Source organism: Psittacula echo (assembly GCF_963264785.1).
Source record: "Psittacula echo genome assembly, chromosome: 7".
NCBI classification, from domain to species: Eukaryota; Metazoa; Chordata; class Aves; order Psittaciformes; family Psittacidae; genus Psittacula; species Psittacula echo.
The window spans coordinates 39,357,986-39,380,710 of record NC_137740.1 but is presented as its reverse complement, the minus strand read 5'-3'; the positions used below and the strand labels follow the sequence as shown (position 1 = coordinate 39,380,710).

The following is a 22,725-nucleotide window of genomic DNA, read 5'->3' as shown; positions in this document are numbered from 1 at the left end:
GCTCTGACAGTTCTGTAGAATTACATGGATGAGGCTTATTCCTCCATTTGGCACTGCCTTCCTGCCTGTTCCTAGTGACTCCTCCCAGGTGCAAGATGTAACTTTTGTGCATCAGCTAATGGGTTTGGGGTAAAACACCTGCAGCAGATGCCTGAATTGGTGCTCCCTGAGTTTATGGTTCATGCAGCTGTTTCGCTCTTTTCCTTGTAAGGCAAGGGTGCTGGGGTGAATTCTTTGACTTCGTAATACTCTTCTTGCTACAAGTTTCAAGTTTGTCAGAAGAATGCTGTCCGTGTATCTGCTTTTTTATGTTACTTCCAGGCTTTGCCAAGTTTGCTGCTTTTTCCAGTATTTTAACAAGAAGAAAATTCTTTCCTGGCTATGAGTCCATGGCAGTTTCATTATAACAACTGCTACTTTCTTGGCTTTTACTTGCTAGATGCCTCCTTAAGGTCATCTCAGCTGCTGTATTACCTTCCTTTTCTTCTTGTTTCTGTTTTCAAAACATTCCACTTTATCCTGTCTGCATCACCCCGTCTTACTCTTACTTTCAGCTTTCTAACACTATCTCCTGATGACGCTTTCTAGATTATCTTCCAGTGGCTCCCTTCTATCTTGGACTGATCCCAACTAATAACTTTCTCTGTAATGCCTCTCAGAATTCAGTTGCTGTACACAATTTCCTGACTTAAAAGTGTATAAACTATACAGACACATTCCAAAGAACAAATACAAAAGGCGTAATACTCAGCCACAGCTATATCGTCCGAGCAGGTGAAACAGATCCAGCCAGCGTGGTGTAAGACCTCAGGAGTTGCAGCTGTGCATGGAGCAGCTACACCTTTTGCTTCTTTCCCCTTTCTCTTGTAGGAGAAGATTAGCTATTGTCCAAATCCTGGCCTGTCTCTGAACTACCGTTTAGAGTTTGCTTTCTTAGCACTTAATCCATCTTCGTTATTTTGGCCTCAAATTTCTCTGTCCTTTTCTAACTGCTTTTAAAAAGGGTGTGTGGTAAGGAGGTTGGGAAATCGAAAGTGTATGCTTCACACGTGTGTTTCTTTGCCATTGATATTACTGAATTAATACTGAAATACATAATTGAATGTATTTTGCCTCAAGGTTCATAGGCCTCCTGCTTATCCAAGCAAGCTTGGAAGTTTCTGTTTGGAATAGCTTGACCTCAAATTGCTGAAATCTGGATCATTAGCTTTTAGTGAAATGCAAAGATGGTAACTTAAAGCTGACAGAGTTGGTATGGATAGTGGATTTACAATGGTCTGGTAGATTAAAATAGCTAGACCTCCAGATTAGTGACTGCTCTACTGACATGCTTGCTCAGTTTTTAAATTGCCGGGTAATTATGAAACATTGTACAGCAAACCAAGGAAGAAAAAATTGTTTTCTGCTTTTTCTTGACAAAGGACGCATCTGTTCTTTAATTCAGTCAGTGCGGATCTTTTTGGTAGCGGTACAGTGATCCATTGTTACTGTGCTGCACCATTGTCCATCCTAAATAAGATGCTATCTTTGTCTTGTGGAATTTGTGAACGGCACATTGACATGTTGGTTTCTTTCATTGTTTAGATGTTACTTACAGTTTTTATGAAAACAACTAAGCTAACTTTCTAGCAATTAATGACATATTGTTGTTGTTTTATAGAAGATGCTGTATTATATCAAAACTATAAAGAAAAAGCTTTGGACATAGATTCCGATGAAGAGTCTGAGCCCCGAAAGCAGAAATCAGATGAAAAGATTGTTTTTCACTGTAAGCCCCTGAGATCAACATGGAGTCAACTGTCTGTTGTAAGTATTTGATCATCACGTAGCCAGACAAAGACGGAGTATCTAAGAATCTGTTGAAGCAAGTCTCTTTACTTGCTACTGGAGTTTTTGGATGAAGTTTGTCACCTTCTTTTCTCTTCCAAAATATTAGATCTCTCTGAATATTTTTTTTTCCCAAAAACTTTACAACTATTGAGATGTTACTAATCCAAATCCAGAGGTCTCAATTTAGCTTTTGTCTATGTTTTATATAAGGTAATTCCAACAGCTTCAGGAAAGCATAAATCATGTTTTTGCAGTCAATGCTAGCAGATAGAGACTGATCCCCCTCCAGAATGAGTTTCTCTGGTTACCTGACACCTCCCTTTTTCTAGCACAGGTGTTTGTAGGCTCCTGTGGTCACACCACAGACTGGGTGGAGTATGTGATTGAAATTACCAAGAAAAAAACCTCAGTATAGTTTTAAGATGAAATTAAATACAACTTTGAAACGTAAAGGAATTAATATTTGTACAGTTTTAAGATGCTTGATGTTGGGTTTTTTTTTTTTTCATCCAGCAGAGTTTAAAAAGAAAAAAAAAAAAGTATGTATCTTGTTTGCACACAATTGCAAATGGTGGTGTTGGCCATACTGCTGCAGGTCCTTAGAAGAGTTATGGTTCACAGGCTTGCATGGTGCTGTGTCTGGCTGTTTTGAATGACCTATGGTCAGAAAGCCCAAAAAAGACAGTTTCACATCCTAACAGTGTGTGAACTTGGAGTGAAATCTGTGTAGTTCCTTTGTTGTTCTTCATAGTTTGCTTTCAATAAATTGGAGCAGTGCAGACCAAACTTTAAATGGGACTTAGTCCTGTTCCTTCTTTTTTTTTTTTTTTTTTTTTTGCTAAACTTTGGTTTTGTTTTTGTAAAAACAGCATGGAAGTCCTGATCAATTACTGGTCTTTGTTTTTGTGCAATTGAGAGAATTAGTTTTAGGGTCCTGTATTTGGCAAGGACATAACTTTACTGATTCGTTAAGGGGGGGGGAAGTGCTTGTGTGAATTCACTAAAAGGGTGAATTATACTGAAAAAAAGCTTCAGTTAGTTACAAACAAGTTTCTGCCAAATTGTTCTGAATAGCTGTAAGCCTGCTTCAAGTTGGTTTGACAGCATATATTTAAAGGAAACCATTTTAGATGCTGGTATTCTACTATACTTAGCAGAGTCTGTGAAGCATCTGCAGTGAATTTTTCTTAGCAGGATTGTTAAACAAAGTAGAATTTTCTGTTTCAATCAGTACACTAAACTTGCTAGCTTCCCTCCTAATAAGATGGCAAATTAATGATGCTAGTTAATACTTTACAGGCTTTCATTGTATGCATGATTTTGAGATGAAAGAAACTAAAAACAAAATATCTTTGTTGCTGTGGTTAATTTTATCCTTTGATCATTTCTGTGGCTTCTGGAGGAATATCCCTAAAATGAAGCATTTGGGATTTTGGGGGGTTTGTTTATGTAATTTGTAGCATTATGTAGAACCTCATCTTTGTATGTGGTATAAGAAAGATTATTACGTGGCATGATCACCTAGGATACTCAACCGCTGGGGTTATTGGCTATATATATCCTATATAAATTAGTTACTGAGCCTCAGCAAGATCTTCTAAGGCTATTTAGATTGTCTAGAAGAGCTGTATTAGAGATGTTGTTGACCTTTTGCAGTTTAAGATACTGAAATATGAATCCTTCTGGTTCAGTAATTATAAAGCAAGCATGAGAATGTGGTTTTGAAAAGATGTGCTTAATGGAAAAAAAAATGATGTGCTTAATGTTGTAAAATGTTTGTTTATAATGAAGTCAACTATGTTGGGGTTTTTTTTCTGCCTCCTAGGCAAACTAGCACTTACGTTCATCAGCTGAAGTATTTTGGAAGGAATGCTATTCAGTAATAGTAATTATTTCCAAACCATTAATTTGTCATGAGACCAAAATAATATAAAGATCATTCAGTAAGAGAACCTTCCTGTACCATGCTCACAGTTACATAAACCAATATGTGTCTTTGTGATTTCTAGCACAGAAAACTTCCTCATTGTCTTCACTTGATTTACAAGGTTGAAAGTGAGAAGAATATGGGAAAAGGTAGTGCACTGTGAAAACAAAATATGGGAATCTGAATCTCATAGCATCTGGGCTTATAACTCTGAAAAAGCTACACATTGTCAATGTGTATTTAAAAGTGAATGTGGAATTGAAATAGCAAGTCATCTGGAAAATGGTTTCAACATACATTAGGAAAGAAGGAAAATAATATGTTTATGGTATTTGTTAGCAGTGACTATTCTAGGAAATTGAGGGGAAAGAGAGGAGAAAGAATCTACTCTTTCTGTAGGATGTTTCTTTGGCCATATAGGCTTGACAGTTGTATGGAATTGTCAAATCCTTTGATAATGAAAGAGGGCATTTCTATCTTCCTGCAGTGTATGCACAAATGTGAAACTAAGATTGAGCTTTTAAGGGAACATTTAAAGGTGCTGTTTAAATCCAGTTCATTTCAGATTTTTCTCTTCAGCCCTCTTCCTCTTTAGGTTCCTATTACAGATCAGACGGTAGTATCTTAGATCAGTTTAGCTAGCAGTATCTAAGCAGATGGTTATGTAAGGAGCTACCTTATCTACTATCTCTGTTCCTTCCAACCTTCATCTATTAATTTTGAAGTTCAATTTAGGGAGCATGACCAGTATTTCGAAGATGTATTCCAATAGCATCTTGTGATGTTTTTGAAGAATTTCCAGCAGATCCTAGGCAGTGATACTAACTTGTGCATTATATTGAATGTGTTTACTTTCCAACAAATGCAGCATTCGGTGGATAATGAGTATGTGCATTATTGTGCATGCAAAGAATCACAGCAGCGGTTAATTTGGAAGGGACCTCTTGAGTTATCTTGCGTGTGCTCAAGGGAGGTCGTTTAGAACAAGCTATCCAGGCCTGTGTCCATTCAGGTCTTCACTATTTCCATGAGTGGAGAACTTGCCACCTCCCTGGGCAATCCATTGCAGAGTTTGACCACTGCATCAGACTGGTGGACTTTTAGCTTTGATGTCTGGTTTTCCAGGTTATTGCCATCCAGCTTGGAGAATGATACATGTTCGCTTTTCATTACTACTGTCAATGCTGCTGGATTCTTACAAATATTCTTGAGATCTAGCGCTGGAAACAGATACCCCATGGTCTGGGTAATGCTCATCATTATTGAAGTATTTAATATTAAATGGGTGGTGTAGGATTAAGTCCTCCGTTTCATGCTCAGTAGGTTCCATGTATTTATGTAGCACTGCACTGAGATTTTGCATGTTCTCTCAGCTGCTCTCTCTCTGACCCAAGATTTGGTCATCTTATGTGTTGTTTTTCTGATCATCTTTCCCTCATCTGGGACAAGCACAGTTGTGATTTTTCTCATTAATTTAGAAATATGCTGCAACTTGCTTTACCAGGTTACTCAGTGTCACCTTTCCATGGTTGTCTCTTCTCTGTGGTATCAAACAAAAACTACCTGGTTTTACTGTTGGGGAGCTTCACAGCAAATCTTGTGTGTTAGCTCTTGTTTCTCTCCCAGTATCAAAGGGTGGATGTTCAGTTTGGTTTATGGTGCAACCTCTTAACTATGTTTCTCAAAGTATTACTTCTGGTAAAATCTCCCACTGCAGCACCTCCTTATTCTGGAGGAACTTCTTGTACATAACCATTGAGTTAACCTGTTGTTCTGTTGCCCTTTCTTCCTTATCTCCATGGTTTAATCAGTCATAACTTATTGCTGGAAAACAGCTGTCCAGTGTGACAGTAAAATTTTAGTAGCTGTAGTGTTGGGCCTCTTCTGTTCTTCCTGGTTATGTTTTTAGCTTGTATTAAGTGTTTGTTTGCACAGTGTCACAAATGTGATATTTTTATATATATATATATATATATATATTTTTTAGGCTATTTCAGCTAAAACATTTTGGACACTTCAAAAGTAGGAGTTGAATTTTCTTTCATAGAGTATGCCAAAAATAGTCTCCATATTTGGGCCTCTTTCTTTTTGGAAGTGTTGCTGTTGATCAAGGATATAAGGTTGAGCCATTTGTTTATTAATGTGTTACATTAATATGTACTTTGTATGTACACACCCATGTATGACAAAATAATGATCACGAAACACAGCTACAGCTTTCTGAACAGAATACTGCAGTTGTCACATTGACCTCACAGGAAATTTGCAGTTGCTGTATTAACAGGAAGCAGTGAAATATCTTGAATATGTTCATAGGTATTTCCTGTGTTGGCATATTTTTAGAAAAGTCTTCCACTGCATCCAGAGAAAAGTGACACTATGCTTCCTAGTGAGTGCTTTAAAGCTTTCAGGTTGTTGATTGAAAGGTACCTTAAGAGTGTAGTAGAAAGGCATCTAATCAGTTCTAGCTTGGTATTCAGAAGTGTATGCTTGTGGTGACACAGGAATCTGTAACTCTTATTCAGAAGAAAAACTGCTCAAACTCTGGAATATTTATGTTGGTTTTGTAAGTATATACATGTGTATATATACTATGGTGTGCACACAGACTAAAGGACAGCACTTCTGAATGTTGTGCCATCTTTACTCTTGAGCCTGCTCTCCAAGTTTTGGGTGCCTGGTATGCAGGAATAAAATGAGGAATAATATATCCTTTAAAATTCCAGGGAACAAGTAGAGTAGGAAGACGACACTCTTGATAATAGTACATTAGGAGCTTTTGGAGAAGACTGAAAAAAATGAGAGAATCTATATGCATCTGCTAGGTCTCATGTCCCATGACATTTGCTCCTCAAATAGAACAGTATCTTTCAGATGTGTAGTGCAGTGCAGTGGGTTTCCTCCCCTCCCCAGGTCCAGTGTGTTGTATGCACATGACCCCACTGATTTGGGGTCCTGTGCTCAACACTCCTCTAAGAAATGCGTAAAGTCAGTCCCTCCTTGGTGCTTTGCTTTCTGTTTTTTTAATATTTTCCTTTTAAATGACATAATGCATGTGATTTGCACCAGGAACAAATAAACCTCAGGGATCTCTGGTTTGGAATTTGGTAGCTGAGTGTGTGGCTTCAGGCTGTGGAAAACATGGCTATGGCGGCAGTTCCTGATCGTTATCTGTGGAGAGCTGAGGCAGACTTGACTTGGCTGATCTGGCTCTAGGGTGCCAAGTGGGGAGAGGCATTGTAGGGTTGAGAATAGAAATACAGGACTTGTCCATGTCTGTTTAGAGTAAAGCTGGAGCTCCTCTGGAATAATGTTTTGGCCAACACCAAAGGTGTCTACATCTTTAGGTGTGTTTAACAAATGAATACACTGAGACATGTCAGGCTGACTTGGAAAACAAGCCTTGTGATGTGTGTCAGTCAGGAAATCTGTCTTGAAATGAGAAAGCAGTTTCAGTGTGTGTGTAAAATCCAGGGATGTTGCGTATGGTGATGGTGATTTGACTGCGTGTGTTCTTGCTGCAGTAGTTCTGTGTTCGTGTTGTGGGATAGTTTTTAATGAAATTATGTATGGTTTTGATAAGTCAAATGACAGATGTTTTTGACTCAATTTCTTATTTCTGCTGGTTCATCACTCTCTTTCTGAAGTGGACAAATGCTTTAGCTGAATTATTAGTGTGATGTTTTGATAGTCATGTTGGGTGTTTTTAAAATCACATTTTTTCTACAAAAGATGTTAAGAATTTTAATTTTTTATATATATTTTTAGGTAAAGAAGAATGGATTATCAGAAGTGATCAGCCAGGAAGAAAGAAAAAGACAGGAGGTACTTTTTGAAGTAACACGCTCATTTTGGTTGATTGTTTAGGGATGCACTGTATGCCTGTTTTAATACTCTTTATTTGTTGATAAGGAGACAAGTTCACCACACTGCTTCCTGACCTGGAGTGAAGTATCTTCTCTCCCCAGGGAAAATAAATAAGCAAAACCTGTGTGTTGATGATGTGCATATGTCCCTCCCATGGGTCTTGCTGGAGAAGTGGTTCCTAGGTATGCTCACTGCAGCAGATATGGCCTGATTGATGGCTACTGGGCAGCAGCAGTCACTGCTGCATGCTGTGCCAGGGAAGGTGTACAATTAACCTGGTGTTCACAGAGGGTAGGAGATGGCGCATAAATTTTTAAAAGCAGTGAGGAACAAAGAACAGCTTTTTACAATGCTACTTAGTTGTAACTAATCCTGTGAACAGTTGTTAACAATTCTGAACATGCGAGCAGTGTGTAACTAACCTTTCTCCTTTCACACTGAAATGGAGTAGGTGCTCCCATGCTGGCAGCAGTACAGGCAACAGCAGCAATTACTGATGTAGTTACCTTATCTTTCTCCATCTTTCTCCTTTGCTCCTTTTGTCCTCTTTAGCTTTACTCTTTCTCTTTGCACCTTTTGTCCACTTGATCTGCTTTACCCTCCTTCCTTACTTACAGGGACTATTTCAAAATGAATGAGAGGTGTTGAAAAGAATAGCGTGACCTAGCCAACTATATCCCTGCAGTTCTTGAGGTATGTCCTTAATAGGGAAAACAAAACCAAAACCAAGTTGTTTGTTTTTTTTTTTTTTCCTAATAGAAACACTAGCATTTCCTGCTGTGGTAATTTGTTCCAGTATCTTCATTTTGCTTCAGGACATACCTCAGTGAATATAGCCCAGTGAGACGCGATGGGTATTTTCTGTGAAGCTTATAGTATAGCAAGCCTCAAATGTTAATTTAGCTGTGTGACCTACAGTTGCTGTGTTCATACCTGAAATACAGAAACATCTTGTGTTGCATGCATGGGATTTAGGCAATGGTTTGTTCATTTTGGGGTTTTGTATTGTTTTTTCCATAGTGTTACTACATTTCCTTGGCTGTCTTCTTTTGCTTGGGGAAAAGGCAGTGCAGCAATTCAGGCCATGTGTCCTTCTTTTGTCTCCTCCTGCTGGGAAGCTTTGAGGCATGACGCATTTATTTCAGTCATATCCTTCAGTTGCGTTTAGCCTATGTTTCCTGGAGTCATATTTACATCCCTTCAAAGAGAACAAGTTGTTTAGATGCCTTTTAAATGTAAAGTCTTCAGTGTTATCAAAAATGTTTTCAAGCCTGACAAGGTTTTTTTTATTTGAATATTAGAGGCCTGTTCTTTCAGAGGGTGTCTAAATAAATACTGTGAAGATGTAGTTGTACTACCAAGTTTTCATTATCCTGTATTTCTTTAAATTGCTTGTTATCAGTTGTTCTTTATCTAGTCTTTAACTTGCTTTTTAGAGCCTATTAGATTATTTTTGCCATTAAAACATATTGTCACTGCAGAAAAATGTTTGCTTACTACCTTGATTAAATGTCAATATCATACATTCATACATACCATCTTTCAGAACACATTAGTGAGATAGGCAAAAGATGCACAGAGATCCAAAGAGTAGACAGACTGATGTGAACAGAAATTTTGTTTCATCTTCTGTTGTAAGCTGGGAACTCTTAACTGTGCCATACGTATACAAAATGCAGTATGCATCTGGCCTTTTGAGAGTGTTTCCTGACAATCAGGATTCAAGCCTCTGCTTACCTTGCTATCAGGCAAATGAACCACAGAATGGTTTCAGATGTCATTCATAAACAGTGTTAGCAAGCACCTGGTAAATAACCACATTCAAAGGCTGGGGTGGTGTAGTTACTGTATGTCAAAGTCAAGATTGTTCCTTAATCCTTTTTTATTCTCCAGAATGCGTTTGGCTCATGGTAAGATGATACTCTCTCCCTCCTCACACATTAGAAGCAAATAATCTTTCTTTGTCTGACTTTGTTCTGAATTTGTTTAATGACTTTCTGTTACCAAACTGCAAAGATATCCATGAGGGTCCTCAGTAAAAGCATGAATAAAACTCCTTCAGAACAATAATAGGAGAGTTTGTATATTTGCCTGTGTTGAAAAATGTCTGGGTAGAAACAAATTAGACATAGAACTCTACAGCAGTTGGGTAAATCCTTTCTTTGTGAGCACAGCTGGGAAAGAGGTACAGTGAGACTGAAGACTAGAAACATAACTGCCAGGCAGAGGCCAAAATGCCCTTTTGGGGCACCTTTCTGTGCATTGATTGCCAAACAGTGGGTAGGTTTAGCACCAGAGTTTGATTGATGTGTATGTTCTCTATAAATTCTTGAGGCTGATGGACTTGGCAGGCAGTTTAACAGTGTTTTAAGCATCACCTTTGCAAACCTTGTGCAGCGGTTTTGACTCTTGAGAATAATATGTATTATGTTGTAGCTGTTACCCAACTGCTGCTGTATCTTCCACCAGATCCCCTCAGCTTTTTAAATAGATAGCAAGATAGACTACTGGTACATACACTAGGCCTCCTTTGCTTGTTTATATAATGGCCTTGTAGGTTTTCTGTGGAGGGCAGTCATGTTTGCACTGCATAAACCTTTAAGGCTTCAGCTAAAGTAAATTTTTTTTGTTTTGTTCTAAGAAACCCAAAACTTGTTATTTGATTATTAAGATTGCAGTTCTTTGGGGAAGGCTATTTAGAAAAGCAGGAATAATTTTCAAAGCACAGCCTGGGAACAATGAGATTCAGGATACCCAAGAAAAATTGTATTTTGTTAAAAGCTTACCTTAGTAACACCAGCAGAATTCACTAGGCTGGAACTCTAAGATCTTACGAGCAAATGTCCCTTGGAGAATGTTTTGCATTTTTTTCCTATTACGGTTTGTCTGTTTTGGTGATTGGAAATAGGAGGACTACCTTCAACCTGCCTATAGTCTCCCTTGCCTTTACCTGGTCAGGGAAGAGCAGGATTTCTCTATTGCATGTACATAAGACAATCTGAGTGAACTCCTTCTCCAGACTATCAGCTGCAAGACTTTTTCTGTTTGTAGAGCCATGGGCATTAGCCTTTCTAAATACTCAGATCTGCACTGTGTCATTTAAAGTACATGTTTCTACTGTGGTTTGAGAATGCTTAGAGAAGTTAGTTGCAAATAACTGATGAAATTATAGATACAAGTATTAACATTAGTTACATTAAAAACAAAGTTATATTAATACCTCTGCTGATGGTGTAATTCTATGTTAGTAATGCTTGGAGGGTAGCACTGATGACAAATGTGACTTGGTGGAGCTCTTGACAAGAAGGGCTTAGGGAATTTTTTTTTTTCCATGTATGTACATACAAGAACTCTATTAGTTCAACAGCACATAAAGCCTAGAGAGGTGAAAGATGTCTAAAAGCTGGATAGGTTTTTACATGAGATGAGAATTTCCATAGGAACAAGTAAGTGAATTTCGAAGTCCGTTAAAAGTTTGTTTTGTGTCAGCCAGCTGATGGAAGTTACCATGGCCACTCTTTCAGTGGTAAGGTGATAGAACAGAGTTGTTTGTGGGAGGAGAGGGAATTTGCTGGAGGTGTCTTTCTGGTGCCTGCTCCCTAATGCCCGAAGGGGATGGTGGCTGCTGCCCCTCCTGCCTGCTCTGCCTCCAAGTTTCTGGCCCTGCTGCACATAGCTACTGCAGCTTGGTTTATCTGGTGCCTGCTCTGGATGACTAAAGCTTAAATTTTATGAAGGAAAATTTTGCTTCTCTGCAGATGCTGGCAGAGTTCAGTTACCCAAGATGCTTTCAGGTAAATAACTCGGTAGCTTCCGTTTAAAAATCGCAAAAGCAAATACTGGCTGGTCAACAGTAGTATGACTGAGAGAAGCTTCCAACTGGACCACAGAAATGCACATGTTTTTTAATTTGAAACCAAACGAAAATGCCCACCAGCAAAACCCATGTTTCATTGATTGGGAATGGGGAGTGATTGCAGTTGGTGTTACGTTTTGGGTGGTTTGTTTTTTTTTTTATTCAAACTCTGTTTGCAGTTGCATTGAAATGTCTGAATATAGACTTTTTAAAAAAGTTTTTGGGGGGATTTTTTCCCTTTGTATTAAATCACTCATTTCTAATTAAATGATGCAGCTATCATGGAAATGAATGTTTATGTTGTAATTGCTGTCTGAAATTCAGTAACTCCTTTGCGCCCCTCCTCCACATTTTCTTTTAACAAAACAAACAGAAAAGAAACCAAAAGAGAAAAGCCTAGTCCATAGTAAGTCTTTTCTTTCCTCGCTCCACTTTGCAGGCGATATTTGAAGTGATATCTTCTGAGCATTCTTATTTGCTGAGCTTGGAGATTCTGATCCGGATGTTTAAAAATTCCAGGGAGCTGAGCCTCACAATGACCAAAACGGAGAGCCATCACCTCTTCTCCAATATCACAGATGTTTATGAAGCAAGCAAAAAGTAAGTTTAGCAATGCATTTCTACATTAAAAAAATATACTGTAAAAAATTTATATTTAAAATTTAGTAGTTATAAATTTATTTATATTTTTAATTATGCCTGAGGGGTGATTACAGGAAGTCAAAATATTGTTCAGGCAAGTAATGGAATGCAGTATGCAAAATAGCATCTTTGGTGTTACCACAAAATGCAGGAGCAGCTGCCACGTTGCAAATTCAGCAAAAAATTAGGCCTGACTTTAAGAATGAGAAGTCAAATGTTGCACATCTTAATATATGGAGTCTTAGTTTTCGATAAGCTGTAAATAAATGAGAATGGAATTTGAATTTCTCTTCTTTGAGAGCACCAAAATATATGTGCTCTGCAGTGCTAGAGAGTCATTTAATGGAAAGCAAATAGCTGAAGTTTTACTTTGCTAACCATAGGTTCTGGTTTTTGTAATATGAGCAAGCCCCTGTCTTATATTGTATTTTCCTTATATAACTTACAGGTAGCTCCTTGAATAGTGGAGCGTTGGTTAGTACTACTTACGACATATAGTCTTGTTTGCAGACTGAGGCTCTGCCTTACCTATACTCTTGTTCTCTGAAGCATCTTGCTCTTACTTGGAAGAATCTTAGCTTTTCTCACCAGAATACTTTTTTTTTTTTTTTTTTTTTTTTTTTTTTAAAGTTGAACGTTTTTTTACTTTTCTGCCTGTACTGCTTTAGTAAGGAGCACTTACAGGTAGGCTGGACTTGAGGTGTCCAGTTACTGTTTTAATACCTGTTAGGACATACAAGCAAGTTTCTCACTGAAGTCTGAAGTAATCATATATAATGGCAACTGTTCTTCCAAAACTGTTATGCCGGTTTGAAGATGAAAGATACAAATAGCAGTGGACACACACACAAGTTTGACAGAATCACCATGCCGCTATGTTTGAGTTCACATTTAATGGGGTAGGAATGGTATTAGTTTATCTGAAAATTGGTAGGGAAGGACAAAACATAGTGTATTTTGGTAGAAATAAATATCCTTCAGGTCTAAGCAGTTCCTAAGCAAAATGTTGATACATTAAGCATGCATAGCTGGTCTTTACAGTTTGCCAAATTATGCTTAGTGTGCCATTATTAAACTGAAAAATTGAGCAAGAGTTTCATATTTCCTCTTAAGAATGGACTCTTGCCAGTGATTTCCTTGATCGGCTGAGTCACTGTTTACTTTCTGTGGAGTACTCAATGTGCAGCATTGCAGCATACTGTGTGACTGTGGTATCTTTTATGTAAACAGCACAGGCATTTTAGTGTTTAGGAACACCACAGCACCTGACACCAGAGACTTGTATTTCTATTAAAAAGAAGACCTGCTGTGCTGGGCTTTTTGCCCCTTTTTTTCACTTTGACAAGTTTCCTCAGTACCAAATCAATAACAAGCAAAATGGGCACACTACAAATAGTGCCTAATGAAGAGGAAATGTTGGCAGACCATGATACAAGTGCTGAAGAGTCTTGTTTATGACTGCTGATAATTACTGCCATCATTATTTAATATGGGACATGTGTACGGAAGTGCACTCCACAGTGTACTGCAGAGTTAGAAATACTCAAAACTCTATTTTAAAAAGTTGTTTAACAAGGCTTTACTTTCGTATAATTTGTTCATTATCTTGGCCTGTTTAAAAGCAATATCAGCAGGTGAAGTACTGAAACATAAAAAAGTTTGTGCTTCTTTTCTTACACCTTCTTTCCAATTTGAAATAGGACAATGGCTAAAAGATGGACACTGGCCTAGGTAAGATACTGATTGATCTTAACTACAGCACTGTACAGCTTTAAATGTATCTTTCTACCTGTGGAACAGAAAAATATTAGCCTCATTTCAGAAATGGGGCTAATGGTTGGATAGGAATCGGTAAGGCTGGGAATATTGCTGGAGTTGTTCCTTCCCACCTTTGCCAATTTTTAGGCTTTGTTAAGGTTTTTTTGTACCCTTTTGTCGCCTCCTTTTAGAAACTGTGATGTTCTGAACTGTGTAGTGTTATACCTGCATTTACCTTTGTGGAATTTCTCAAGTGTCATGTTCCCAGTCATGATAATGGTCTTTCTTCCTGTCTGTTTCTCTGAAGCCCTATGAAGTCTGTGGGATGTTACACCTCTTCTGCAGCAGTTTGATTTTTGTCTTCTGAAGTTTCTGCAGTAATAAGATTTTGTTTTGTGGAGCATGCATATGAGAGCCTAATGTATTGTGTCAAGTGCAAATCTAATGTAGGAGCTATAGAATAGTTGTACATTTATTTGGACTTAATTGGTATACCTTCATTTCTCCATGTCCATGTTCCCTTCTGTTTCTCTCTTAGAGCTGAGGTCTTTTGCCAGGAGTAGGATATTGTCTGAAGCCGCAGCCATCACAGGAATGGGAGTTGCACAACAGCCGTGTTGTCAGGAAAGGCAACTCAGGAGTCCTTATTTTTCAGGAGTAGTACTTTTAAAAGGTTTCTCCTTACATGAGATGTGAATTGTTAAAAGTCTCACGAGCTCGTATTTTGCTGGACAAACGCTGATGGTGCAGAACCATCATGTGTTAGAGGGGAGCTGACATCTTTTTTTAGAGAGCTTAATAGAAATCAAAGGTTTAATTAGGCTACAGGCTTTGGCTCTTGTTGGGTTGTTTCCATAAGATGCAGCTGACTGTACTAGTTAGTATAGCTATGTGAATAGGGGGGTGTTGGGTTTTTTTTTCCTGTGTTGAAGAAGCCTTCCAAATCATGAAATGAACTTTTAGATTTCTCTCTTAAAATATTTAAAGCAGAGATAGGGAGAGGGAGATCAATATTTTTTGGGGAAATCTTACAGCCCTTTTGATTAACAGTCCTTAAAGGGAAAGGGAGGGAGTAGGGAGCAAGAATGGAAAAATACAATGTTAGCCTAAAATTATAATCTTATTCTTGCTTGTCTGGAAAGTCTAATGCTTTAAGAACTTGGGTTTTTATAACTTGGAGTAAAACCAGAGTTTGTAATTCCTTTTTTAAACTTAAATGAAAACATTTTGTTTCCTGAGTTACGCAATACTGTTGAACTGTAAAAAAAAAAAAACTTTGTGCTGTCTTACTCCAACCTCATTTGTGTAAACAACAAAAGTGGTTTTAGAACAGAAGCCTCATGGTATCTCCAAACTATCACTTCCCATTTTCAAGGGCTTTCAAGGTAGCAAAATACATCCTTTTGTTAAAAAATTGAGCATGTGTCCCATTATGCTCTACTTCAAGCAGCCTTTACTTAAAAATACAGTCTGAGTATGAATGTAGTTATCAGTGGTGCTGGTTGCTCAAAGTCTGGTGAGCTGAAGAGTCTGAAATGATAAAAAAATATCTCAGACAAAATTGCTTAAAGCTTATATCTGGGAACTTTGACTTAGAAAACGTGTTTAATGGAAACTCTCCAGAAACACTGAGACAGGCTTCTAACGCATGACAAGGCCATTTTGGATGGAACAAAGCTGCTTTTGTTAGAAGCAGAATACAGACAGCAAAGACTGTCTCTGCTTTTGGGAGCTCATTGGAATGTCTCTAACGAAAGAAGGGTTGATCTGAATAATTTGTGCAGCATACAGTGTGTTTATGAAAACATCTTGTAAGGTGGCTTCAGAAAGCCTAAATGTTATGTATTTGCCTGTATGTGTAATATTAGATTTCATAACTGACAGAACACAAAATCACACAAATTGCAATCTGAGTCAGTGTGGGCTATTAGATCGAGATGTAAGCTGATGGGGAAGCCATAGGCCATTCAGGAAGCGATACAGGAATAAAAGCTTATGTAGTCTGAGAATACTGTGCAATCAATCTTACTAGTAAGAAAAGCTCTCTCCAGTCTCGGTATGTGGTGCAAGAGAGGCTAGCTTCCCAATGGCCAGTCTTGGGAAAGAGGAGTTACTGGGAAATTAGCGAAATTGTAATGAAGAACAATTGATCTGACAGGTCAAACCACCAAATTTGCAGAAGAAAGGAAAATTTTAGCATTTTTCTCTCTCGCTGGCATTAAGCCAGCAAGAAGCTTATGGAATATCAGAAGATCAGTATGAGCAGAAAAAGACATGGACTAAAATATTTTTTATTTCTGACAGTTTTTAAACTGTCTTGAATTTGGTAGAGAAGCCCCTGGTGTTTTGTGAGGTAGTTTAACATATTGTCTAAGTGAATCTTAATTTAATTTTATATATATAAATTTATCCTAGGAACTAGGTAGACTTTCTCATAGCACTTTCTTTGTGAATTAGGTTAATGTTTCATCTTTTTCCAATGATGCAGCTTCATCTTTTTCCATAGGAAAATACAATCCTACTGTTCTTTAGGAAGTGTGTGTATTGAATCAGTTAAGTAGGCATTAATAACATTACTTTTTGAGAATGCAGAAATCTGTTGTCTAGTTTCTTTGGAAGATAAAAAAGAAAAAACAACACTAAAGCTTCAAATCTGAATATGAAAAGAAAAGTAAAAATAAAAATATTAATACTGTTGGTAGACCCTGGGTGATTCAGGTGAACTATAATGAAAGGGAATTATTCATAAGTAATAGATCACCAATTTGATTAGTAGACAAGGTAGTGATCTAAGTAATCCTTTTTCCCCTCTTTGGTCTGCAGTGATGGTCTTAGTCTGTGTTCTGTGTTTTATCACAGTTCTTGCGGTTAGCAGGTTTTGAAGAAAGCTGAGTAACATCTTGAGGACATCCAGCTGAGTGTGGTTACCCTGTTGGATAAGTGACACAGGTGTGTTCTGGGGGAGAATTTCTGTGCTCTTTCAAAGAAGGTTGTTAATGCTGGAAGCTTTGAAGCAGATAAGTGGCTTATTGATAAGGTTGAATGATTATGTTGAATATGGTGATTATGTTGAATACAGTGATTATGTTGGATATGGTGGACAGGGTAATGGGAATAAGAGGGAGAAGAATCCTCCCACATCATGTGGAAGTGAGACATGAGGCACCTGTGGCTCTGCAGAACCTGGAACATTGTCCTGCCCCACAATAGATGCTGGGGAACACTCAGACTTGCATGGCACTGGGGCTGTTGAGGTATTGCACAGCACTGCTGGATTTACCAATTGTGGGTTTTGCCTTTCTGCCAGCCTTGCTGCATGATCTGCTTTTACTGCCAATGGGGCCTTTTTTGATTGTCAAGAGACTTCAGGGATTCTGGAGGACATGTTTGTAGAGCAGTGAGTCCCCAAATAACCCCCTCACCCCACTCTCCTTTAAATTTTATATGGCCACAGAACACATTTTTGGATTTGCATCATATTGATGACTTGTACTAAAACCAAGTGCATTTATTCTTGTTTTTCTTCAAGATTGCTTCCTCCAGGGTAGGTTCTGACATCAGCGCTAATTGCTGAACTCTTCAGCTTCACCATCTAGGAATTACTCATTTAGAGGGTTCTTTTGGCAGCTGAAATAAATCCCTAGGTTTACCTGCACTGTTCTTTTGCAAATGACTGGCAGTACTGGTAAAAACTAACTTCATAATAATATGCAATTGGAACTTTGGTACTTGCATTCCTGACCCAGTGATTGTTCTTTAATAATTTAGCCTCTTTATTGGAGACAAGATCAGATAACATGACTTCAGTACTCAAGAGCAACAAATCTGAGCACAGTCATACTTCCCTTGGCTCATTTTATTGGCTGAACAGAATTTAGAAATCTTTACACATATGCCTGCATGTTATAATTTTGTAAATACTTGGCAATTACCCATTCCAGAAGTTCCCTTGAAGAAAATACTTAGTTTTCCAGAAAATGTAATGAGCCTTTAGCTGCAAACTGTTCACGTAAACATATTGAAAAGAATACCCTTGACTTGCAGGTTTTCATCCACCACCATGGTGTGTGTTCGTGCTATATAGTAGACTAAACTGTTGCCACCTGTTGCTCAGTGTAGGAGAGGAACACAACAGGAGGATATTCAGGCTATGACTCTGCCATGGTGACTGCTTGACAGTGTGTGAGCTTGTTCTTCCCACTGCTGCTGTGCTGCCCTCCTTGATAAATCTGGACTTTGACCCTGTAGGTTTCCTCTTATGTAACTCTGATGGATCACCTGCAGTCATAGCAGTGATCAAAGCAGGGAAGCGCTTTTTTGGCCAGTACCTATGAAAGAGTTTCTCAGCCCAAGATACTTACTTGATAGTGAGCTGGGGGGGGTTGCCAGTGGGGATGGGTTTAACTCTTAAAAGATTTTCTGAGAACAGTCAGTGCTTTATTGGTTTAGAGTAATAAAGAGAAATGTTTTTCAATACATTTGCTTCTGTCATGTGTAAGGTTCTGTTCAAGCTGTCCACTACGTTTTTGGTTTCAGATGCCCCTCTGAAGGAATGCCAGCTAATTGTGAAGAGAACTGAATCTATCCACAGTTTGCTTGTCTGACTTGTGCAATCCTCTGTGCAGTTAAATATATAGCTTATGTTAGATTTCACAGCCTCTGCTCAGGTGTCCTTATTTTTGCCTTCGCGCCTGCTCAGAGGTGTAGTAAAGATCACTTCTGGAGAGACTGTCTGAGAACCTTCAGTAATGCTGCATATGACACGAATGTTGGTGAAGGGCATTTGCAGCTGCCTATATGTTACCAGTGAATTCAACCTCATCCTCAAGTCAGTTATTAAAACCAGGTAGGACTAGAAGCCAGAATAAACTTCTTTACTACTTTGTCACTGTGACAGATTGTATGGTATCTTCAAGAAACACCAACATAAACATGAAACTTACACTGTCTTTGTGGTTCTTTTCTCCAGTGCTCAATATATGAAATTTAAATACTAGTTGCATAAAGCTTGTATTCCTTCAGAAAATCTGTATCCCAGGGGTCACTTGTGGTGTCATTTCAGTGCTGACCACGTGTAGCCATGGTTTTGTTTCTCTGTAGCATACTGCCTCCATGATGTTTTACCCAGCAGATCTTGAAATGTTTGTCAAGCTTTGCATAGACAGTTTAATCTCTTTAAAATAGTATTAGCTGGTGTGATCTTTTAAGGAGACCTTCGGGTCATGTTATCATGTTAATGACTGTGTTACATTATTTTGCAAATTAAAATAAACAATACGGAGCTGGATTTTGGTTAAAAAAATCCCTAATAAATCAAGGCAACTGATTTGCCTATGTTTTCCAGATCCCTGGAGCGGCCATCTTGTGCTTTGCTCGGAGTAGGCCCTTCAGGGCATTGTTTTTGGAAGATTACGTGATGAAGTAGTGTATCAAGTATCTTGTTTCGGTTTTAGGGTTTTTTATAGGGTATGGGGATGTACCCTATATGTATCAGCTCTTTTTAGCACATAGTCAAAACCTAAATGACCACTGTTTGCCAAAATCAAGAGTAACCTGTGAAGGTCCTCTAATTACAAACTGTAGTACTGACTGAAGGATACAGGGAACCCATTCTTTTGATGAGTGTTACTCAATAGTTTTTTCTAGAGTAAATCAGGGTGGTTTTCAGCACATTTCTCTCCCCCTTCCCCTTCTTCCCTGCCCTCCCCTCACCTCCCTCACCTTTCCTGAAATAATATGATTTGCAATATCTTAAAGCATTTGCACGCCAGGGGAGAAAAGAACTGAAGAACAGTCCTGCTCAACCCTCTTCTGTAGTGGGGTCAGGTCCACTCAAAAAGGCAGAGGATGCAGGCTGCACCTTTAACCAACTGGCTGTTTTCTGTGCTGCTCTGTTTCTCTCTCAAGGCCTTTGCAGTCTCTCCCATATAATACTGTCTCTGGTTCTTTTTCCTTCTCTGCAAAACATCATTCTCCTTCCTTATCTCACTTGAAATGGACTGACAGCAAATGTCAAGAAATAGTGAACAGTAACGTGTACCATCAGGAAAAGGTTCAGTAAAAGAAATGGCAGGGCTCCCAAGGCTGTGAGAACTCAGCTAAAATTACTGTGTCAACTGCATGATTGTAGGTGTGCATTTTCATTGATTTTTTTTTTTTTTTCAATTGTGTGGTTGCTGGAGCTTGACAGTGTTAACAGTGTTTGTCAGATGAAAGGTAATTCTTCTATTTTAAATATACAAAAGAGATATTCTTGAATAACTGCCATTAAAATCTTACTTTGTTTTACCTCTCTAGAGAATTCTAGTAATTTTTTTCTTTTCCTATCTATGCCTGTATTCAGCACTTCATCTGCACACTGTCCTCTCACTATTGTGTTATATTACTGCTAAAATTATTTTGACACATCAATGATCTTTGTGTCCCTTTCTGAAAAATGTATGACTCTGAAGCTCTGAAGTGTCAATCTGTCTTCCTGAGGAAATGCCGCACAGATGGTATGTAACTCCATGTCCCAGATTCTTATAAGGAGAGACTCACTGTTGGGGCCCCTTGGAACTTATAATTAGATTACTTTTCAAAACTCTTCTGCTAGTCCTTGGTCTCGGACTTTGTGTTCAGTTTTTCCTTCTATCATTACGTACTTTAGGAGATAGTTCATTGTCTTCCTCTAGCTGAGGTCATTCTGAGAACTGTTCCTTCTCTATTTGTCTTCTAATGAGTGTTTTTAATGATAACAGTATAGCTTCTTTTCCTAAAAGAAACACTACCCAACCCGCAAATCTTTGCCGCCAGTGACTTAAGATGTTTTGTGTTATCCAGCAACAGATGGATAACATAAAATAATCTATTTTGAGATGAAATATTGTTTGAAATGAGGATTGAAACTACCTCCTAGATGAATGGCCTTAAAATTGTGAGTTTAACCAAAAGAGTCATAACAGCATGCTCTGCTGTAGAGGGCTGTTATAGGACAAGCATAGTAGAGTTTGTTTGTTTCTTCCTTTATTTTTTGCACACTGATGTAAAAGATCTGGATTTGGTGCTAGTGGTGCCTGGAGGTTTTCCCCCTTCCCTGTTACTCTCTCAGTTCAGCTAGCTGCAAGCCAAAGAATAACCCACAAAACAAATCTGGTCAGTTTTCTGTTGCCTCCTTGTCAGAGCAGTTCTGGATCTCATTGAGTCTTAACCCACAAGCGATTGTGGTGACACACCTGAAAGCATGGTGGGAAAAAGAACAGCATGAAGCTGCCATTTGCCTTGATACTTATTTGTGTTGAAACCCATAGGTATATTTTGTAAACAGATTTTCTGTTTAACACAAAAAAAGAATAAAACCCCCTCAGTCCCACAGCAGAACCTGTAGCTCTTCTTCATTAGCCTGACGGCTACACAGAAAGTTATATATGTGAATGTGTTTGAGGACAGTAAAGCAAATGTACTTAAAAATTTTAAAGCCTTCCAGCTGTAACCCAAAACCTATTTATCCGATAGGTGCTTAGTATGTCCTTTCCACAGCACTACTGTCATGAGCATCTGAAACTCATATGGATCCTCTCATTTGTGCTTTGCTGTTGGAGTTGCAGGGCTTGTTCTAGTAGCATCTTAGGACACTTTCACCAATTTTCAGATTTACTGTTGCTGCAGGAAGTACAAAAGAGGAAAACTGTATATATCTGTGTATGTATCTGTGTATTTGGTAGTAAAGTGGGTGGATGTTCAACAGTTACGTGAACTTGCATCTCTGCTTTCCTTGCACAGAGACTGATAAGGAATGAAGAAGCAGCCTTTCTTAGTTGAGACAGAGTGCTCAGTCTTCAAGACATCAGAATGGTTTCAAAGAGCTCATGTTGCCTTTCTTGCATGAAACGAACATGTAGCTTTGAAAAGGCACCAAGTTGTTAGTAAGTTTAGAAATATCTGTGCTTAGCAAGGCTGTCATAGTGGGACGATATATGTATGTTCCCTTGGCTCCTCTCATGTTATCACTGTGTCGATGTGCTTTGTTTAAATAAGATTTTAAACCTCGGATTCATGAGACTAAAGCTTTCACTGCAGATGTTACATTGCATTGCTCCATGTTACCTTCGACAGCAGTGAGGTTGGTCTGTGCAGTGTTTATATCTGGGAAGTCTTGCCTGCCCTAGTGTGGCATTTGTTATCCTACATGTCATACTGTAAATTCTGCTCTAGATGTGGCTGCCTCAATATGAAAATCATGTACACAAACATTTATTTATACCTTTTATAGGAAGAACAGCTTGATGTGCAGCAGTATCAAAACCTGCAACTTTCTTCCTATCTTTAAGCATGTGATTGTTTGCTACCCCAGATAACTTCTCTTACAGATATGTAGGAAAGAGGCTGATGTGCCTGTGATAAAACAAGAAGTCCAGCAGCACGTGAAGCTACACTGCGTCATTTCTTGCATTGCTATGGCCTACCCCTTGGCCCTTCCCATGATGGGCATTGCTGCTCTCCCTTCTGAACCTGCAAAAGGCTGACAACAGCATAAAGTGGCGATCAGTACACTTGCACTTTGAACTTGCTTTCCTTTGGTTGTGGAGGTTCAGTGGTTGCCAGGTTGGCACAGGTGAAAGATTAACCTGGGAGTGTTTGCAGTCTCCCTCTGGTGCAGGGCTGCCAGGAGGCGTGTGGTTGTAGTGGTGCCTGTGGTGGTACCCACTGGACTCCCAAGTCACCTGGATGCTCTACTTCACCCTTAATTCTAGGCTGTGGTGGAGAGTTTCCTGACTGATACACTTCCCTTAAGACTAAGCAATGCTTGAATTATGGTTTTCTACGGTTCATATTTCTATTTAACAAAAATTTCTTCTCTGATACC

General features: G+C 38.6%; 1 protein-coding gene across 1 annotated transcript in view; it reads left to right on the top strand.

Moving 5' to 3' along the window:
- The window catches only part of ARHGEF26 (Rho guanine nucleotide exchange factor 26), a 54,127-nt gene that overhangs the window by 2,890 nt on the left and 28,512 nt on the right, over positions 1 to 22,725 (top strand). The window contains exons 3-5 of the mRNA XM_080624106.1: positions 1,661 to 1,806; positions 7,526 to 7,582; positions 11,920 to 12,080. Coding sequence (XP_080480232.1) covers positions 1,661 to 1,806; positions 7,526 to 7,582; positions 11,920 to 12,080 — 364 coding nt within the window. The remainder of the gene's footprint in view (positions 1 to 1,660; positions 1,807 to 7,525; positions 7,583 to 11,919; positions 12,081 to 22,725) is intronic.